We start from the raw sequence: 19,899 nt of genomic DNA, 5'->3' as shown, positions 1-19,899 counted from the left end.
AATGCAGTGTATTTCTTTCATTACAATACAATAGCACATTTATTATACATAGAATAAGGTATGTTGTGTGTAGTTTTAAGGCTTATTTCGGAGAAAAGTATATTTTATGGAAACCCGGGAACGGATTATTCCCATTTTAATGGTTTCCTATGGGATTTTTTTTTGATACACACTTTTCGCCTTACACACTCTGTCTGGGAACCAATTAAGTTCGAAGGTTGAGGTCTCACTGTATATATGAGATTACAGTAATATTTGTATGTTTCCAATGACCTCCGTTGAAAAAGAACAGTGCCAACTCATGTTCAACTTTGTACCCAATTTTTTTTCCTGACAGCATAACATACTTCGGCAACAATGGTTAACACCTTTGAGCCTGGGAGGGATCTTGTTAACTTAATAAACCCACAGCCACCGTTTTCATGCAATACTTCCACACAATGCAATCTGTTTTCGCTTGGTTTTACAAAAAAACGACCCATGTGAACAAGAACCAAACAAAATCCCATTTACCAATTATACATCACTTTGTTTTTTTTATTTTGGTCTTGTGCAATCACCAAAATACATTTCTTTGTTATACAAATGGTAATAGTAACATACAACATACAGTACAGACACATTTCCTGACCTGTTTTCAGGACACCAGCACTTGACTCATGTCGGGGTAAAATAAAATAGATTAAAAATAAGATATGCAATGAATACGAACCAAATATAAACCAAATATATTATTTAAGCATGTTGCTACTATAATACACCTTAATAAAATATTTATCAAGTAGTTGAGCTTTGAAAACTATGGTTAATGGCATATTGCTGTCCCAGCATGCACCTCAAATATTCATAAAATACCAAAACATCCCTGATTTCCTTTTAAATTACCATCATTATTGAAAAATGTTAAAGGACAACTGACGTCTCCGGACAAGTTGTGTCCATAATTTGTAAAATGGCTTCAAATGACTTCTACTGAGTGTATTTGACAAAGATTCCACCGCATATAGCTACGTTTTAAGACTCGCGCTGAATATTCCGGAAGTCTTGTTTTTGAGTTGGTGACGAGTCCTCACCCTACGTCACTGAAGGAACGCCCCTGACCGAACGCCCCTGAACGAAAAAAGGACACATTGCAGCAGTCCTTCCATCACGTCAATGCATTTTGCTATACTTTGGTCTGAAAACGGCGTGTAGGACCAAAAAGAGGCAGAAGAGGGCGACCAAGCTCCATGTAAGGAATTAATCAGCCTGTGGAAACGGGCTGATTAATTCCTTACACGGCTTTGTCGCCATTTTCTGCCTTTTATGGGTGTGACATTTCCCACCCGTGATGCCTCAAAATGACACGGAATAAATTCTTTAATCGATTGCAAACATGTATGCTTTCTTCTTCAGAACTATTTGAATCATATTTATAACTGGATGAGTAACAAGAAAGCATATTCTCCGCAGCTGAAGCCATTGTTTTGATTCTCGAGCAAGGCAAGACGTCTTGCCGTGAGGGGGCGGGACCTTCTGAAACTGACCACTTCCGTTTTCAAATTGAAGTACTTTTTATACACTTTAAGTCATTTTTGTGTTTTGCATTTGACTAAAAATATCATACTGCGTGTGTTTTGGGTATTTTAGATGCTATAAAACGTTTTTCTGATGTCAGTTAAAAAAACAAAAAAGTGACGTTGGTTGTCCTTTAAACCTCCTACCTCACAGGTGATGTTTTGAGTCAGCTTTGAGCAGGTCTGAGACCACTTTGACAAAGTCTGATTCATACCATTTCAGTATTTCTTTTAACTTATGACCAAATTGGCAGATTCCTGAAAATGTAATTGTACAGGAAATCTTTTAAATTGTTAGTGCCTTTTTGCAAAAGGTTAAGTCACTCCCTCTCTCTCCCTTTCTATTTCTCTCTCTCATCAGAAAGAGAAAGTAGCTTGGCACCATGCACCATAAAAAGAATATTCCTGGTCATCTCCCTTACTTGGCTTGTATGTGACCTCTAGAACCTTGCGAGCTGGCCAACTTCAGTCCCATCCCGGCACCAACTAATCTACCAAAACACATGAACAGATTTATTAGTTTTGTCTCCACAAGATAGGAAAGACAAGGTTCTAATGATAGATAAATCTGAAATTGTAACCAAAAAAAATCTGAATTGCACGAACAAATGTTGTTTTTACTTTTTGTTTTTTTTCCAAAAACAAGATGACCACGCATGATGTATTGCTGGGGACTTCAGTGTACAGTCAAACCTCGGTTTTCGAACATCTTGTATCTTGACCAAATCGGTTTTCAACCAAATAGGTTAAGTTTTTAATGCTTGGTTTATGACTGAAAATCATTTCTCGACCAAACTGAGCGCACCTGAATGTCGCGTCTCATTGTGACCAATAAGTTTGTAAAAGCAGACGTGTTTGGCTGAGATCTCCGTAAATCGGATGTTATTCTCGTGTACCATTGCATTGTGAGTTGGCATGTTTGCATTGTTCAATCAAAAAAAAAAAAAACAGATGTTTGGTTGAGATCTATGCAAATCGGACTGTTATCCTTGTGTAGCCTTTCATTGTGAGCAGACGTTTTGTATTGTTAAATAAAGATTTTGTTTAAAAAGCTGGCGTTTTTGCTGAAAACTACGAAATATGGGACTGTTATTTTTGCAGCGTGTATCAGCCCCTAATCATGGCACCAACAAAAGCAAGCGGGAACTGCTAAACCTGGTGAAGAAAGGAGGAAAATGGGGTGCAAAACTAAAAATAAGAAAGATTTGATCACAAAACATGAATCAGGTGTGCATGTGTTGGCTAAGGGATTTGAGATGCAAAAATCGACCATCAGCAGCATCCAAAAAAAAAAGAAAGACAATTTGAAAATCAGTGATGTGGTTACACTATCTCGTATGTTTCACTAGAATTTATTCCGTGACACAAGCATAAGGACCACTCCCTGCGACTGGCCTGTTTGCCCCACTCCCTCCGGTAGGTAAAAGGACGAGACTGCTGGCGGACGTTTCTCTGCATGAAAGAACCAAACTTAAACCCGATCACATCGGCCAATTATTGGAAATCTGCCTTAATACTACGTATTTTCAATTGAGGGAGAAATTTTACAAACAAATTCATGGTTGTGCTATGGGCTCACCAGTTTCACCCATAGTGGCTAATCTGTACATGGAAGAGATAGAGAAACAGGTCCTCACATCCTTCCCGGGGACAAAACCTAGAAACTGGTTTAGATATGTGGACGATACTTTTGTCATAATTAAAAAACAAGAAATTCAATCCTTCACAGATCACCTCAACTCGGTAGACATCAACATTAAATTTACTCGTGAGGACATTAAAGAGAACCAACTAGCCTTCTTGGATTGTAAAGTAATTATAAAAGAGGACAGAGCGCTATAAAAAGAAGTCTTTAGGAAGGCTACGCACACTGACCAATACTTACTTTTTGATTCTAACCACCCTTTACAACACAAACTAGGAGTTATCAGAACCCTCCAGCATAGGGCAAAACTAATACCAACAAGCGTTGAAGGTAGAGAAAAGGAGTGAAAACATATCAGGAGAGCAGTCACAAACTGTGGGTACCCTCATTGGTCATTCAACAAGAAAGAATAGGGAATGAAACCAAAAATTCTCAAGATACAAAAAGGAGAGGAGTAGCAGTACCTTACATTGCAGGAGTTTCTGAAAAATTACAGAGAGTCCTTTGGCAACACAAAATTCCTACTTATTTCAAATCGATAAACACGTTAAGGCAAAAATTAGTGCATCCAAAAGATAGGCTGCCAAATGAAAAACAAAGTAATGTAGTTTATTCAATACATTGTAAGAATGAAAATTGTAAAGAGCAGTACATTGGGGAGACTCAACAAATTCTCAAAAAAAGACTATCAACATCGCAGGGATAATACTAGTGGGCCTCAATTAGGAAAAAAAATGGTGTCGGTTGTCCTTTAAAATAAGTTGTTTTTGAAACCCGAGATTTGACTGTATCTCACAAGGCCTCAGTTCAGCCAGTCTTAAAGGATTACCTCTTTACTGTATTAACACCCCATTTTATGGTTGTGTGGTAAGAATGTTTAAAAAAAACTGAAGCATGAGCCTCATCTGACTTTCAAGACTACAGTAAAGTCTCGTTATATCGATATTCAAGGGAGTCCGAAAAAATATCGATATAACCGGGACTATCGATATATCCGACCCTGTTTGCATGTAATTTTCTCCGTGCGTGCATAGAAATAGTATCGATATAACCGGGACTATCGATATATCCGATATCGATATAACGAGACTTTACTGTATTTATTTTTTTCTTGTATTTGTTAAACAAATTTGATTACCGGTTAACAAGTTTGAGACTTATATCACCGTAAAGGAAGTTTAAATGTTTTTACGGTGACAGTTCAATTGGATTATTATTGACTTTGATAAGAGGATTGAAATGGCTATTGTGAATAGTTTCTTTTAGAAGAGACAGGAACATAGGGTGACCTATAAGCTTGGAGGCAGGAGTACACAGGTAGACTACATGTTTGACAGACGGTGCTATCGGGAATTCAGTGACTGCAAAGTAGTGAAGCCAGACAGCATAGGTTGGTGGTGTGTAGGATGACGCTAGTAGTGAGAAAGATGAAGAAACCAAAGGCAGAAATGAGGACAATGTGGTGGAAGTTGAAAAAGGAAGAGTATTGACTTTTAGGAAGGAGTTAAGACAACCACTGGGTGGGCAAGAGGTCCTTCCAGATGACTGGCAAACTACAGCGAACATAATCAAAGAGACAGGTCGGAAAGTACTTGTGTATTAACTAGAAGAAAAGTAGATAAGGAGACTTGGTGGTGGAATGGGGAGGTGTAGCGTGTATACAGATAAAGAGGTTAGCAAAGAAGAGCTATTACATGATGTGATACCAGTGCTAATGAAGCAATTTGAGCCAGCGATAGAACATTAGAGGTAATCAGACAGAACAAAAGAGGTAATCAGATTGGCTTCAGGGAGTAGTCTACTGTTCCTCCAATCTTAGAGAAGGGACCTATCAGAGCCGAGGTCTGGCACCGTCCATTGGGGATATATGTAGGGCCAGAGTTACCAGCACAACTCTAGTTCACTGACAAAGCTCTTCGTATGAGGAGCGAAACGTCCGACACCTTCAAAGAAGTACAGATGACGCCTTTTCCTTGGTAAATAAATTTTAAATGACTGCATATTAGCATACACCATGTTTGGAACATAGATGTACAACAGTATTTATTTTAGCTTATGTTAGCTGTAGAAAAAAAATAGAATATGCTTTTATTGAAACTACAGATATTTAACTACAGTAAAGTCTCGTTATATCGATATCGGATATATCGATAGTCCCGGTTATATCGATACTATTTCTATGCACGCACGGAGAAAATTACATGCAAACAGGGTCGGATATATCGATAGTCCCGGTTATATCGATATTTTGTTCGATAGCCTGTTACTAACTAGTGTAGCTCACACTTACAGTACGGTTTTGAAGTGCTTCCCTCGGCCCTCTATATTACGATTCTTTGATTGTGCCCTCGGTGAATTGTACGCGAAACAAACTATGAAAGAGAATAATGAGAATGATAAAAGATAAAGATTTTTGTGTTTTATTGTATTTTAATTATTTGATGTTTTTTTGTCAAAATGAGCGTGATAGGATTAGGGTGCAGTGTACACGAACAAAAAATATGTTACTAACATACACAAAGACACACAGATGGTCGTTTTTTTCTCTCTCTCTTCAGACACCCTTCGTATTCGTCTTGCGACCAGTCTAATCGAGGAATGAGCACTCCTGGATTACACAAATTGGCCCTCACTCATCGACCATTGAGACCATCCTCAACATCCAATTAAGCATTTCTTTCAAAGCATTTTGATCCTAATCCACAATGATGGTGATTATCCTTGGAGCTATCCTAACTTCCTCTCTTGCATTACATTTTTCACTAAAAATAATTAAGTTACAAAACATGACCTGCTTTATGGTTAGATTGTGCAAAAAGATTGACAAGTCTAAAAATATAAATATTGTTTTTGTTCAGACTAAATTTGGTACTTGTGCTTTTTTCCCGTGTGGAGTTTGCATGTTTTCCCCAGGCCTGCGTGGGTCTTGTCTAGTTTCCTTCCACATCCCAAAAATATCAATGGCAGGCTAATCGTGGCATTTTTTTTTTACTGTGTTACTGCAAAGAGTCACACACAAAGAGCCACATGAGGCTTGCGAGACGCTAGTTGGGCACCCCAGCTCTAGATTGTCCCTAGGTGTGAGTGTGAGCACGAATGGTTGTTCGTCTCTGGGTACTGGTAAGGGGGTCCCCATGCCTTGACGGCTCGGATAGTCTCTAGCACCCCCTTGTGAGGATGAAGCGGACTGGAAAAAATGGATGGATTTGTCAATGTGATTTTACTTTGCTTTTGCATCATTCTTTTTCTTGTTTTATGTCATTTTGACTCCATTGCCGTTTATGAAAACTATGCAAAATAAATACATTCCCATCAGTTTTACAGAGTAGATAGTTGCCGCCTTTACTACAACAGGAACTTGCTTAGTTAGCGCTTCTGGATGCTCACAGGAGGAAACTCGTTCTCATCATCTAGACACACGGGTGCATCGGCCAACTCGTGTTCTGGGATGACTTCACCGTTTTTTGCTCCACCATCTTCTGAGTAGCCTGGAGTGGAGAACATATGACGGAAAACATAAACGTCTCAAAACATCTTTAAAATGACTGATATATCTCTTCAATCCATCCGACGACTATGAGTGGATGTAGTATTTTAAGGTGACCATTTACTGTATGCACAGCAGCCCACAAAGGTAAAGCAAACAATCATGCAACAAAAGGATTACAATGAACTGTCATACAGTCAATAGTTTTCTCATCAGTGTCAGTTAAGCTCTTTGCATAATGGATGAAGTATTTGTAGATATTGCATGGAGCGTCACCACAGAGCGCCGATGCGTATGTGGAACTGTGGTGGCTTGGAATTGAAGCGGATTTACGTGGGACAGGAGATGTGAGACAATCTCTTTTCGGCAATGGATGCGTCAGCTTCGTGCTTGCTTTCAACATTTAGCTTGTAGTAGACGTGCACATTCCACCATGACGTCCCTGATCCAAGACTGATCCTCCCCTCTTTAATCTAGAACTGCTTCATGTCACAAAGACGGTGCAGAAAGTGCTGAAGAATGAATAGCTCTCTGTGTCATTGGGTTGTCATATTATTTGTTATTCATTCATTTCTGTTTCCTTTCTTTCCTTTTATCTTCCTTTCATAACTTTGCTGCTGTGTTACTTCCGGGTAGAGTGAACGCTGGTGCGAATGGCAGCCGCTGCTCACCCGCACCAAAAAAATCCAGTGACTGTAAAGTGTCCGTGAGAGTTTTGAAAGGCGCTTAGAAATTAAATGTATTATTATTATTATTATTATTATTATTATCCATCCATCCATCTTCTGTACCGCTTATTCCTCATTAGGGCAGCGGGGGGTGCTGAAGCGTATCTCAGCTGTCTTCGAGCACGAGGCGGGGGACACCCTGAATTGGTCACCAGCCAATGGCAGGGCACACAAAGTCATACAACAGTCACACTCACACTCACACCTAGGGACAATGTGGAGTGGTCAATCTGCCTGCCATGCATGTTTTTGGACTGAGGGAGGAACCCGGAGGACCCAGAGAAAACCCACGCGGGTCCGGGGAGAACATGCAAACTCCACACAGGGAGGCCGGAACGGGACGCGAACCGGCAACCTCTGCACTTTGAAGCCGGTGTGCTAACCACTCGACTACCGCTTGTCATGATCTGGTTGGCGACCAACGGGTGGCGCTGTCGGCCCCGCCTGCACCTGCACAGGTGCTGGTCGTCCCGATCAGTGGCGGACTGCCACGTTCGGATTGGCGACCAACAGGTAGCGACGTCAGCCCTGCCTGCAGCCTCGCAGGTGCTGGTCGTTTTAATCAGTGACACTTAAAAGGACTCCCGGCATGACCATCCGGTGTCGGTTCATTGTTTGTCGCATGCTTTGTCTGCAATAGCATGCATTGTATGCTGTGCATGTGTTTGTTTAACCTTGGCGGACTTTTACACTTGGTTTTCTTTTGATACTTTGTATTTTTTTTTCTGTTCAGATGATATTGATGTTTTACATTTTGTTCCTGCTGACCTTTATTTTAATACAATTTGTCAAACAACCTCCTGCTCCCTCCTGCCTGCTTTTTGGGATCCGCACCCGCCATCACCACCTCCATCGGATCCTGCAGGTACAACGGACCCGTCTCATTTCCACCCCGTGCCTGGCAATGCTACGTCCACGTTAGCCCACGCCTCGTCGAGTTGGAATTTCGTGACTCGACGAGCCGTAACGTCCACGTCAACGTCCGGCCGAGGCCTCCTTCCAGGTGGCCGTCCAGGGTGACACTGGGTGTCTGGCAGTGCACGCCCACGTCCAGCCACGCTGTCGTCGTGCATGTTGAATTGAGTCGTATCCACGACGAGCCGTGCAACGTCCACGTCAATGTCAGTCTGAGACCCCATTCACCGCTGGATCCCGGAGCGGCTCAGGACTGGTCTCGTTTCCCCGGTGCCGGGCAGTTCACGCCCACGTCGCCGTCTGGCCGCGACCTGGTCCCATACGGCCGTCCGGGGTGCCACTCTGCGCCTGGCAGTTCGACGTCCGCGTCGAGCCATGCGTCGTCGCGTGAACGTGCGAGAGGGATCGCACTCACGCCCACGACGATCCGTGCCGCATCTTCGTCCACCCCAGGCCGAGTCCCGTTCCCATCAGGCCGCCGCCCGTCGTATGCTGGAGAGGCAGCGGTTGCCGTCTCCACCATTGTTCCCTGGCGAGTGGACCTATTGGGAGACTGTTGGGACTTCTGAAAGGGTACTGTCATGATCTGGTTGGCGACCAACGGGTGGCGCGCCCCGCCTGCACCTGCACAGGTGCTGGTCGTCCCAATCAGTGGCGGACTGCCATGTTCGTATTGGCGACCAACGGGTAGCGACGTCAGCCCTGCCTGCAGCTTCGCAGGTGCTGGTCGTTTTAATCAGTGACACTTAAAATGACTCCCGGCACGACCATCCGGTGTCGGTTCATTGTTTGTTGCATGCTTGGTCTGCAATCGCATGCATTGTATGCTGTGCATGTGTTTGTTTAACCTTAGCAGACTTTTACACTTGGTTTTCTTTTGATACTTGTTTTCTGTTCAGATGATTTTGATGTTTTATATTTTGTTCCTGATGACTTTTATTTTAATACAATTTGTCAAACAACCTCCTGCTCCCTCCTGCCTGCTTTTTGCGATCCGCACCCGCCATCACCACCTCGGAAAACGTGACACCGGGCAGCCTATTATTATTACTATTATTATTATTATTATTTAGTTTTTTTTGTTTTGTTTTTTTTTTTAGTTTTTTTTTTTGTTCTTTTGACTTCAAGACGGCGCCGCGAGAGTGGCTGGAAAAGGCAGCCACTCTCGCGTCTTTGTGTTGTCAAATTATGTTAATTAGGTTTTTGTTTTTTTTGTTCTTTTGACTTCAAGACGGCGCCGCGAGAGTGGCTGCCTTTCCAGCAGCTCATGTATTTCGTTTTTCTACTTTCATTCCTTTCATCACTTTGTTGCTGTGAAATGTAAATTTCTCCACTGTGAGACTAATAAAGGCATATCCAATCCAATTAACTGGTTAGGGTTGCTGGGATTACTAACCGATTAGGGTTGCTGGGATAGGACCAGAAGCTGGTAAGGCAACAGTTGCAGCGTATGAGGGACATGCCTGTGCTGCCATCAGATCGTCAACACCAAAAAGCCTAAAAGAAGCAGAGCAATTTTCTTGACGAACATCTCATTAGGGGCGTTAACTCGGCACACATTTGCATCATTGTTGCACTGATGTATTTTGTTGTGATATATCTTACACAGTGTAAATTTTGTGGAGCGTTCATATGTATAAAGCTGGTGACGAAAGAGAAGCGTGTTCGCAGTGTTTGAAATAGCGTCTGCCCGGACGCCCGGGGTGTCCAACTTTTCCGTCGGTCGTTCAACTTACAAATTGTCTCAGCCCGGGTGGACGACAACTTCTTCAAGAAAAAAAAAAAACAAAGATTTTTTTTTCAAATCAAATGTTTGCTTTATTTAATAAAGCAGATGTTTGAACGAAGATTTCAAAATCTTCATTTGGTTTGGAAATGTCTGAATTTTGGTTTGTTTGGCAATTTGCATACTTGGCACGGCAGCCAATCAGACTTCTGTCTTTCCCGAGAGTTATAAGGTTGTGCTTTTGCATATCATTTTCCAAAGTAGACGCACAGAACTGCAGCCCCAGAAGAAAAATTTATGACGCTACAAAACGTAAACACACGTTATCCCGTGACTGTAAATTGTACTTGAGAGTTTTGAAAGGCGCTTAGATATTGAAAGCATCGTGGAAAGAGGCGTTCATGTGGGATGTAGTATACGATGCAACGCAAACATTGCATTGTGCAAAATGACGAACATTGTATGGACAAACAACCAACTGGAGCGAAATCATCAGCAAGGGATATTTACAATAAATTAAGCAAAGGAGCATTTGTGGTAGGTACATCCTTAATACTTTGCAACAATGTTTTTTTTGCGACTTGTTTTTTTTGGGGCAACAGGCAACTTTTCAGAGTTGTCTGCTCTGGTGTCCGCAGTGTCTGAAACGCATGACAAAAAGTTAGTGGACACCCGGGCAGACAACTCTGAAAAGTTGCCGGCCCGGCCATTAAGTTGCCTGCCCCCTTTTTCACAACTTGAAACACAATAAGACGACTAATCGAAAAAAAAAAAACCATGTTGCGAAGTATAAAGGATTTTTTTAAATTCAGGAAGTGCCGACCACAAATGCTCCGATGTTTAATTCATAGTAAATATCCCTGGATGAAGATTTTGCTCCAGTTGTCATTTGTCGTCATGGTGCACAATGCAAGGTTTGTGTTGTCTGCTCAAAGCTTCGTGGACTCCACTTTCTCGACGGCTTTCAAAACTCTCAAGTACACTTTTCATTCAGGGTGTAGACAGAAGCTGGCTTCTGATTAGCTGCCGGTGCCGGGTATGCAAATTGACAAACGAACGTTCGTTTGTCAACATATGGTTCTCGGGTGGTTCTTCTCCATATGTATCAACGCTGTGGTCTATCAGATACCGTAAAAGGATGAGAGAGAGAAAAGATAGCGGAAGTACAACAAAACACGAAATACGGTATATAATCAATTCTTCTCAGGCAAAGCAAGCGATTCTAACTGTGTAATGTTAAAAGGTCCATTTTTATATCGGTGCTGCTCCGTAAACCAGCAAATACTCTGAAGTAAATTATTAAACTACCTTCCTAAGCAAAGTTACATTTGCTCCAGTTTAAGGTGTTTTCAGGGGCACCCGTGTAACTTTTACGTGTGAACACTTCGAGAGTTTTTTTTAATACAAATCCAAGACATTTAAAATCACATTGATTGATGATAGAAAAAAGAACATTTAAAGACCTAAGTCTTTTAAAAAATAAATCTCATACTATCACAACAGTCACACAGTAACTACTCATTGAAATAAAATTCCTGTGGCGCTGATTGGACAGGAAACATCATGTAAAAATCTGCAGCCAACGATGGCCAAGCAGGTTTGTCATAAATAATTGAAATCTTGAGTTAGATGTGTCTTAACTATCATGGCAGAGGCTCCATCGAACCCCGGAGACAGATTCATTGAAACCTTGGGGATTCAATTGAACCCAGGTTAAGAACCGCTGAAATAGAGTGTTGTGATGAATGAGGAGGGGTAAGAACATTATTCTGCAAATGTACCTGGCCTAGGGCGAGGCAATAATTCAATATCAATATACATCACTGGAAGCCCGGTAGTCGAGTACTTGGCACTTGGCCTCACAGTGCAGAGGTACTGGGTTCAATTCCAGCTCCGGCCTCCCAGTGTGGAGTTTGTTCTCCCTTTCCAAATTTTAGGGGGGAGGGTCTTGGAACAAAATAGGGTATTTACATGAAAACTTGTCCTCATGTAGAAAATGTTATACAGTGAGACCTCAACTTACGAACTTAATTGGTTCCCAGACAGAGTGTGTAAGGTGAAAAGTGTGTATCTCAAAAAAAAATCCCATAGGAAACCATTAAAATGGGAATAATCCGTTCCCGGGTTTCCATAAAATATACTTTTCAACTAAAAAAGCCTTAAAACTACACACAACATACCTTATTCTATGTATAATAAATGTGCTATTGTATTGCAATGAAAGAAATACACTGCATTGTATCATAAAGTCACTTTATTTACATTTGTGATGGTCATTTTTGGAATGGCGTTGGAGTTCGAAGGTCAAAGGGAATTGCATGTGGACTGTAATTAAAGAAATAAACTGTGCTGTAAAATAAAGTTTTATTTACCTTTTTGATGGTCGTTGATGGCTTATGGAAGGAGAGTCACCTTCCATTAGGACTGTTGGTGCTGTTCGGTCGTGTGCTTCCGCCGAAGATCACTCCGCCAGCCGTGGTGGGTGTGTATTATGAAAATAGTGCTTATTATAAGGTTTAATTTTCATAAATTTGACGTTTGTAAAATGAAAAGTTTGTAAGTTAAGGTGTTTGTAAGTTGAGGTCTCACTGTACTTAAGACATTTCTTCCAGCACCAATTAATTTCATAAATAGAAGTACCACTGTATTACTTTCTGCTTGCTACTTCTGTAGTTATTGGCTGATTCTGTTCACTCCAACTTGCAAAGTAAAGTTGAAGTCAAAACTGGACTCACAGCTACTTACGCGATTAAGCTTCTCAATGATATAATCACCCACCCCTATTTATATTGCCCTTTAGAAGGTAAAAGATGGGGTGGAGGTGTCATGATGCCAAAAGAAATGTTGAATGATTTCGGTTTTGAATGGGGAGAAAGGTGCACATTTCTCCCCATCCAAAACAGTAGAGTCGGGCGACCGCTAATTGTCTCTGAGAAGGTGATCGCAACCACCTGGGAATGGCCAATTGCTGCTGGGACCTGATTGGACGGAAGCTCAGGTGTTTAAAGCCAGACTGAAGAAGTCACTTGGGAGAGGAAGAAGAGGGAGAAAGGACAGCCTGGAAAGAGCAGCGGTACCTGTGGTCTGCGGAAAACCGACATCCATTGCGACTTCAAATAAAGGAAACTCAAAGTATCCTTCCTGGATCTGGCTGAGTGAACTTTTAGCATTTTTTTCCACCTGCTTGCCGTTTCGCCACATAACAGGAGGGTTTGTTGATGTAGCACCCCTCCAACAAAAAACAAAAAAAATCCTGGTTTGTCTCTGTGGCCCGACCAAATGAGAGGGCCATGGACTGGTTGCAAATTTGTAAACTTAGTACAGAATTGGTAGATGTATACAAGTTCCATTGTGAAATGGCACATGTTGATCTGGTGCTCAATGAATACACCAATGTCAATTGGGAAGCAACTTGACTATCAATCAACTCATTCTATTTTATGTTATTCATTAATTTTTTTAATGTTTATCCATGCCCCACTGGCAGGAGACCCCGGGGACGACCCAGGACACACTGGAGAGACTATGTCTCCCATTTGACCTGGGAACGCCCCTGGATCCGCCAGGACGAGCTAGAAGAAGTGGCTGGGCAGAGGGAAGTCTGGGCTGCCCTACTGAAGCTGCTGCCCCCGCGACCCAACCCCGGATAAGGGCAGAAGATGGATGGATGGATGTTTAAGTCTTTTTGTTAATCCAGCGTGGCACGAAATGGCTGGCTTGACAGGCACAACTGGAATTGAAAGCTAGTTAATCTGGAAGTTAATTGAACCGGAATAAAAGGGATGGCATGATGAATGAGAACCAATCTTTAGCAGCAAACACAACCATCAGATTGATGTTTAAACGTTTTATGTTTTTCCTGAATCGAGAAGCCCCTCTACCGCTACATTCGAAGCAACACTGGTATTGTCACCTCCGCATATAAACATGCTTGACATGCAACGTGGTTTTCCATGAGCGAAATGGGAGTCTGGCAGTGACAAATGGGTAATTTCATTGGTAATTGATGTGGGTATCCTGGCAAAAACACCACTTTGGTAATTGTAAAGGATGGCAGTTTTTCAAGAGTTGTGCAATTGGTCATTCACCATTAAAAAAGACATCTGTCAGTTATCGATGAGAAGGTTTCTTCAGCCGTCATCTGTACAAAAGTGAAGGTTTCGGACGTTTCGCCTCCTATCCAAGAGGCTTCGTCAGCGAACTAAAGTCTGACTGGTCGTATCGGCCCCATTTATATATCCCTAATGTCCAGACCTGGTGGCGCCGGACACAGCTATGATAGGTCCCTACTCTCAGGTTGGGGGGGGGCGCGGGACCCCCCCCTGTGGCCCTACTGATTGTTCCTACATTCCTGACTAACGATTGGCGTATTACACCCACTCCCCCCGGTATCACCTCATCAGCATAACAACCCTCATCAGCATTGCGAAAGTTGACTAACCTGTTTTGCCTGAGCAGGCTATTGTATGAACGATCCAAATTGAACCTCACACCACCAGACCGGTTTAATGAAGGATTTTGTTGTTTTATAAGAATCGCCTCTTTTACCCCCCTTTCTTACTTACCCTTACTTTTGTCATAATTAAGAAACAAGAAATTCAATCCTTCACAGATCATCTCAACTCTGTAGACTTCAACATTAAATTTACTCGTGAGGACATTCAAGAGAACCAACTAGCCTTCTTGGATTGTAAAGTAATTATAAAAGAGGACAGAGCGCTAAAAACAGAAGTCTTTAGGAAGGCTACGCACACTGGCCAATACTTACTTTTTGACTCTAACCACCCTTTACAACATAAACTAGGAGTTATCAGAACCCTCCAGCATAGGGCTAAACTAATTCCAACTAGCACTGAAGGTAGAGAAAAGGAGTCAAAACATATCAGGAGAGCACTCACTAACTGTGGGTACCCTCAGTGGTCATTCAACAAATGTCAGAAAGAAAGAATAGCGAACGAAACCAATAATTCTCAAGATTCTAAAAGGAGAGGAGTAGCAGTACCGTACATTGCAGGAGTTTCTGAAAAATTACAAAGAGTCCTTTGGCAACATAAAATTCCTACTTATTTCAAACCGATAAACACGTTAAGGCAAAAATTAGTGCATCCAAAAGATAGGCTACCAAATGAAAAACAAAGTCATGTAGTTTATTCCATACATTGTAAGAATGAAAATTGTAAAGAGCAGTACATTGGGGAGACTCAACAAATTCTCAAAAAAAGACTTTATCAACATCGCAGGGATAATACTAGTGGGCCTCAATCGGCAGTACATTTGCACCTAAAAGCTAGCAACCACTCATTTGACGACAATGAGGTTAAAATCTTAGCGAAAGAACATAGATGGTTTGAAAGGGGGGTAAAAGAGGCGATTCTTATAAAACAACAAAATCCTTCATTAAACCGGTCTGGTGGTGTGAGGTTCAATTTGGATCGTTCATACAATAGCCTGCTCAGGCAAAACAGGTTAGGCAACTTTCGCAATGCTGATGAGGGTCGTTATGCTGATGAGGTGATACCGGGGGGAGTGGGTGTAATACGCCAATCGTTAGTCAGGAATGTAGGAACAATCAGTAGGGCCACAGGGGGGGGGTCCCGCGCCCCCCCCAACCTGAGAGTAGGGACCTATCATAGCTGTGTCCGGCGCCACCAGGTCTGGACATTAGGGATATATAAATGGGGCCGATACGACCAGTCAGACTTTAGTTCGCTGACGAAGCCTCTTGGATAGGAGGCGAAACGTCCGAAACCTTCACTTTTGTACAGATGACGGCTGAAGAAACCTTCTCATCGATGGACCACTCCTGTACGACTGAGAGCTTACACAGACGTATCTGTCAGTTATGTACTATCAGATCATTCCTCAATACAGATGGATTGAGATGATCATATGACCCATTTAAAATGACAAAATAACTCACACTATATTGAGGGGGTAAAAAAACAAAAACAAAAGTAAAACTACGTCGGCAACTAACAAACCAAAATCAAATGAGCATTTACAAAACACTGATAAAAACTCGAATGCAAGTTCCATAAACTATAACAGATGCAAACCTATTGCCTGACCTGTGATTGTACGCCAACATGCATTCGCCTCCGTCCTGTGGGTTCACATTGTAGATGAAAAGCTGGCCATCAGCTGTAGCCACCAGCAAACGTGGATGCTTCTGAATTCTGCAACAACAAAAAAAATGAAAAAAAGGATTTAGAAACTATTATTCAGAAGTTAGATCAAATAGTGTTTGACACCTCAATTTTGGGTCAGCATGCCTCACCATGTTGGTCTGTGTGAATGAAAGTAGAGCAGTGGTTCTTAACCTTGTTAAAAGTACCGAACCAATTTACCGTTTATTTCGGACTATGAGCCGCTACTTTTTCCCAAACTTTCAACCCTGCGGCTATTTCAGTGATGCGGCGCTCGAGTAGAAAAGGTAAGATTAAGACCGGTGGAATATATGCGTCAAGGAAGACTGCAACTTCTCGTCTTGTGCATCAATTAGCGTGAACATACCCTCATCATGGAAAATACAAAAAGAAAGGCATATGATGCAGCTTTAAAACTAAAAGCACTCGAGCTGTCCGATAAAGAAGGAAACAGAGCTGCTACACATACACTTGGCGTAAACAAATCGATGGTGAGACGCTGGAAACGGCAGCGGAAAGAACTGGAGCAACATAAAAAGAGGAAAAATGCTTTCAGAGGTAATAAAAGCAGGTGGCTCGAACTGGAAAACATTCTAGAAGACTGGGTGAACACACAGAGAGCCGATGGCCGAGGTGTTTCGACTGTGCAGATCAGACTGAAAGCAAAAACAATCGCCACCGAAAAGAAAATTCCGGATTGACAGCGAGAGAGAGGCTGAGGGAGTGTGTGACGACATATATACTGAGGACGATGACTTTGATGGCTTCAGTTCAAAGGAGGAAGATGAAGAAGGCTTACCACAATTTTTACCAGTATGTTCTTTTACCAGACCATACTGTGTTGCTAGCGTGTTGTTACCATGTTGCTATGGTTTTACTGCCACGTCACAGGCATTAAAACTCTGAAAAATCTCTGTGTACCGTCTTTCTTTGTAATTATGTTTACATGTTTTAATGTGGGCACGTGCGGCTTATATACAGGTGCGGCTTGTGTATGTACAAAATCGGTTTTCCTAAAAAAATGTAGAGGGTGAGTCTTATAATCAGGTGCGCTCTATAGTCCGGAAATTACGGTATATGCACATTCATTGAACCCTTCATTAGTGAAAAATAAAAATGAGATTTTTTTTTTTACAAATGTATTTATTATACACAGAAAAGGGTAAAAAAATATTGGATATGTATATGTTTTTTTAAATTATGCACAAAATGAACGAGCCAGTAATGTCCCAGCTGGCGTGTCATAACTTCCAGAAATTGACGTGGAGTTGGGAGAGGCTCTATTAAACCGCTTAGACTGATTCACTGAACCCATAGGGTTCAATTTAATCAAATTTAAGAACCAATGGGCGAGAGTTTTCAGAAAAACAACAATGCCGTTGACCCAATTGTCTTCACTTTAAACTCGCTGACAAATTTGAAGTTGTTCCAACATGACGGCCACCTAATACAACTTGGCATGTGAAACAAGAAAAGGCAGGTATACATTTCGTTAAAACATGTAAAAACGTTTAAACAAACAAATCATTACTACGTGAACTATGAGGCTTACATGGCGAGGGCACAAACGTTCTTCTGGCCTGACGTAACGAGATGAACTGTGGCAAAGGCGCGGTCCTGGTTCATCATACCAGATACCTGAACAGGTAGGTAGCTGCTGGCTGCTGTGAACATCTTCCCAACATAGGCTGACCAAGTCTCGTCTCCACTGTAATCAAGAAAAGAACTTTATATCAGAGGACACATGTTTTTAAGTATTCTGGCTGTCTACCAAGAACAAGGGCCCTATTTCTGATAGACCTCATCAATCTCAAGTTGTGATAGCAATTGCCGTTTGTGGAGATTGGAACACTGAGCGACATTTTGCCCAGAACTCTCACATGCTCTTTCATTTTCACCTCTCCACTGCTTACTTAGCCCGTCCAACACATCAAAAGGAAATTAGAAAAAGGCAACCCACCTAGAGATACAAAAGAGATAGAAATTAAAGTAGAGATTAACGTAAAAATAATATTAACACCTGAACGTAATTGTAATTAATTAATTGTGATTAATGCTATAATTTGACACCTCTAAACATAAGAGCATTACGCCAAAACACATCTGAGTAAAATCATCGGTGTTCGCTTTCAAGTGTCATGTTTAGGATTTGAAGGAAGATATTTAAAAAGTTTCCTTCTAAAAAAACTTGGCTGCCGACTGCTCTGGGTAGCATCTTGAATTTTAATTTCTGGTGAGTTCATATGTGTACAAAAGTCAATAATTTACTGTCATTTTATGTCGTTGTGGAAAAGAAATAAAATCATTGGCGTCTACGCATGACATTGGCAGGTAATATGCAAGCTCTCCCCTTGAGGATGATGTAGTCGGCACAAATTCCAAGGGCCCCAGGCTGTCAGATCAGGGGCAGAAGTTAGACCAGAGTTTGTGAGGCAAGCGCCAACCTATGCAGTCATGCAGACAGTCGTGCCTGTGGTGGTCGGAGAACTCGGGGCAGTGACCCCCAAACTCGACGAGTGGTTGCAACAGATCCCGGGAACAACATCGGATATCTCGGTCCAGAAATGAGCAGTGCTGGGAACAGCACGGATACTGCGCAGAACCCTCAACCTTCCTGGCCTCGAGCTAAAATGGGGGACAGACATCACCCATGGGGGGTGGATGAGGGGATATATATAGCGGCTGGATAGCTCAGTTGATAAGGCATCGGTTTGGAATATGGGAGATGAGGGTTCGAATCCCACTTGTGGCAGAGAAAATGAGCACAAAACATCATCCAGTCTATGCCTACCTCATACAATGATGAGAGACAATAAATGGAATGACATGCCGTCTCAGACGTCGCCCGGTCAAACAAGGTCTGCGTCGGGTGCTGGGGAACCAGAGCACCTTGATGAAAAATGGGCTACTGGAACAAAGAGGAGATGGACGAGATGCGATAACATTGCTCTGTTGGAATGCTACGACTCAAGCAACCCTCGTCAGAGGGGTTACATGCGGAGAATGGGGGCTGAATGGTTACTTCGAAACCCACAGTCACGGTTGACCACGAAACAACTAGTAGCCCAGTGTTCCAATATCCACAAACGGCAATTGCTATCACAACTTGAGATTGGTGAGGTACAACACAAATTCCGAGGCAAAGGCCCCCAGGCTGCCACATCAGAGGAAGAGGTTCAACCAGAGATTGGGAGGCAAGCCCCAATGAATGATGAGATTGGGAGGCAAGCCCCAATGAATGATGAGATTGGGAGGCCAGCCCCATTGAATGAAATGGTGAGTGAGGCAGCAACTGACCTGAAAGAAAAGATCATGGCAAGAATGAAAGCTGGGCAACCTAGAAACTGATTACAACGGCTTTGTGATGTACCACCTGAAAGTCTCATGGAAACTGTGAATGCAGCACTGAGGGTGATCCCGACTGTAACGATCACGGAAACCAATGAGCTGATATACGCTGCAGCATCAGTGATCCTAGAGAGATACGTTCCCCATCATGGAAAAGACGGTTGCAGGCTAAGATCAAGGCGGCTCGGGAAGAGGCTGTGAAAGTGTACACTCAGTGGCAGGGTTCTAACAGCAGGGAAGACCCTCCAAGACTGGAAACTGAAAGACACTGCAAAGGCATATGTGAGAAAGAGGTCACACATAACAGCAGTGCACAATGGCTGGTGACTCTGAAAGAGGAGCACAGCA

General features: G+C 42.3%; 1 protein-coding gene across 5 annotated transcripts in view; it reads right to left on the bottom strand.

The window, feature by feature from the left end:
* wipi1 (WD repeat domain, phosphoinositide interacting 1) overlaps positions 1-19,899 on the bottom strand; it is a 39,706-nt gene continuing 19,807 nt past the window's right edge. Inside the window, exons 9-13 of one of the 5 annotated variants that reach the window (XM_089018017.1) lie at positions 17,756-17,911; positions 16,126-16,233; positions 9,728-9,828; positions 6,564-6,689; positions 4-2,047 (exon numbers count right to left, since the gene is read on the bottom strand). In XM_089018017.1, the coding sequence (XP_088874143.1) occupies positions 6,568-6,689; positions 9,728-9,828; positions 16,126-16,233; positions 17,756-17,911 (487 nt within the window). In that variant the 3' untranslated portion in view covers positions 4-2,047; positions 6,564-6,567. Of the gene's footprint in view, positions 2,048-6,563; positions 6,690-9,727; positions 9,829-16,125; positions 16,234-17,755; positions 17,912-19,899 lie in introns of all 5 variants that reach the window. The other 4 variants (XM_089018018.1, XM_089018015.1, XM_089018016.1 and 1 more) reach the window with 4 other exon arrangements.

This window comes from Hippocampus bargibanti, linkage group LG17 (genome assembly GCF_051943395.1).
Source record: "Hippocampus bargibanti isolate YZ-2025 linkage group LG17, ASM5194339v1, whole genome shotgun sequence".
Taxonomy (NCBI): domain Eukaryota; kingdom Metazoa; phylum Chordata; class Actinopteri; order Syngnathiformes; family Syngnathidae; genus Hippocampus; species Hippocampus bargibanti.
This window is presented reverse-complemented; position numbering and strand designations above follow the sequence as displayed.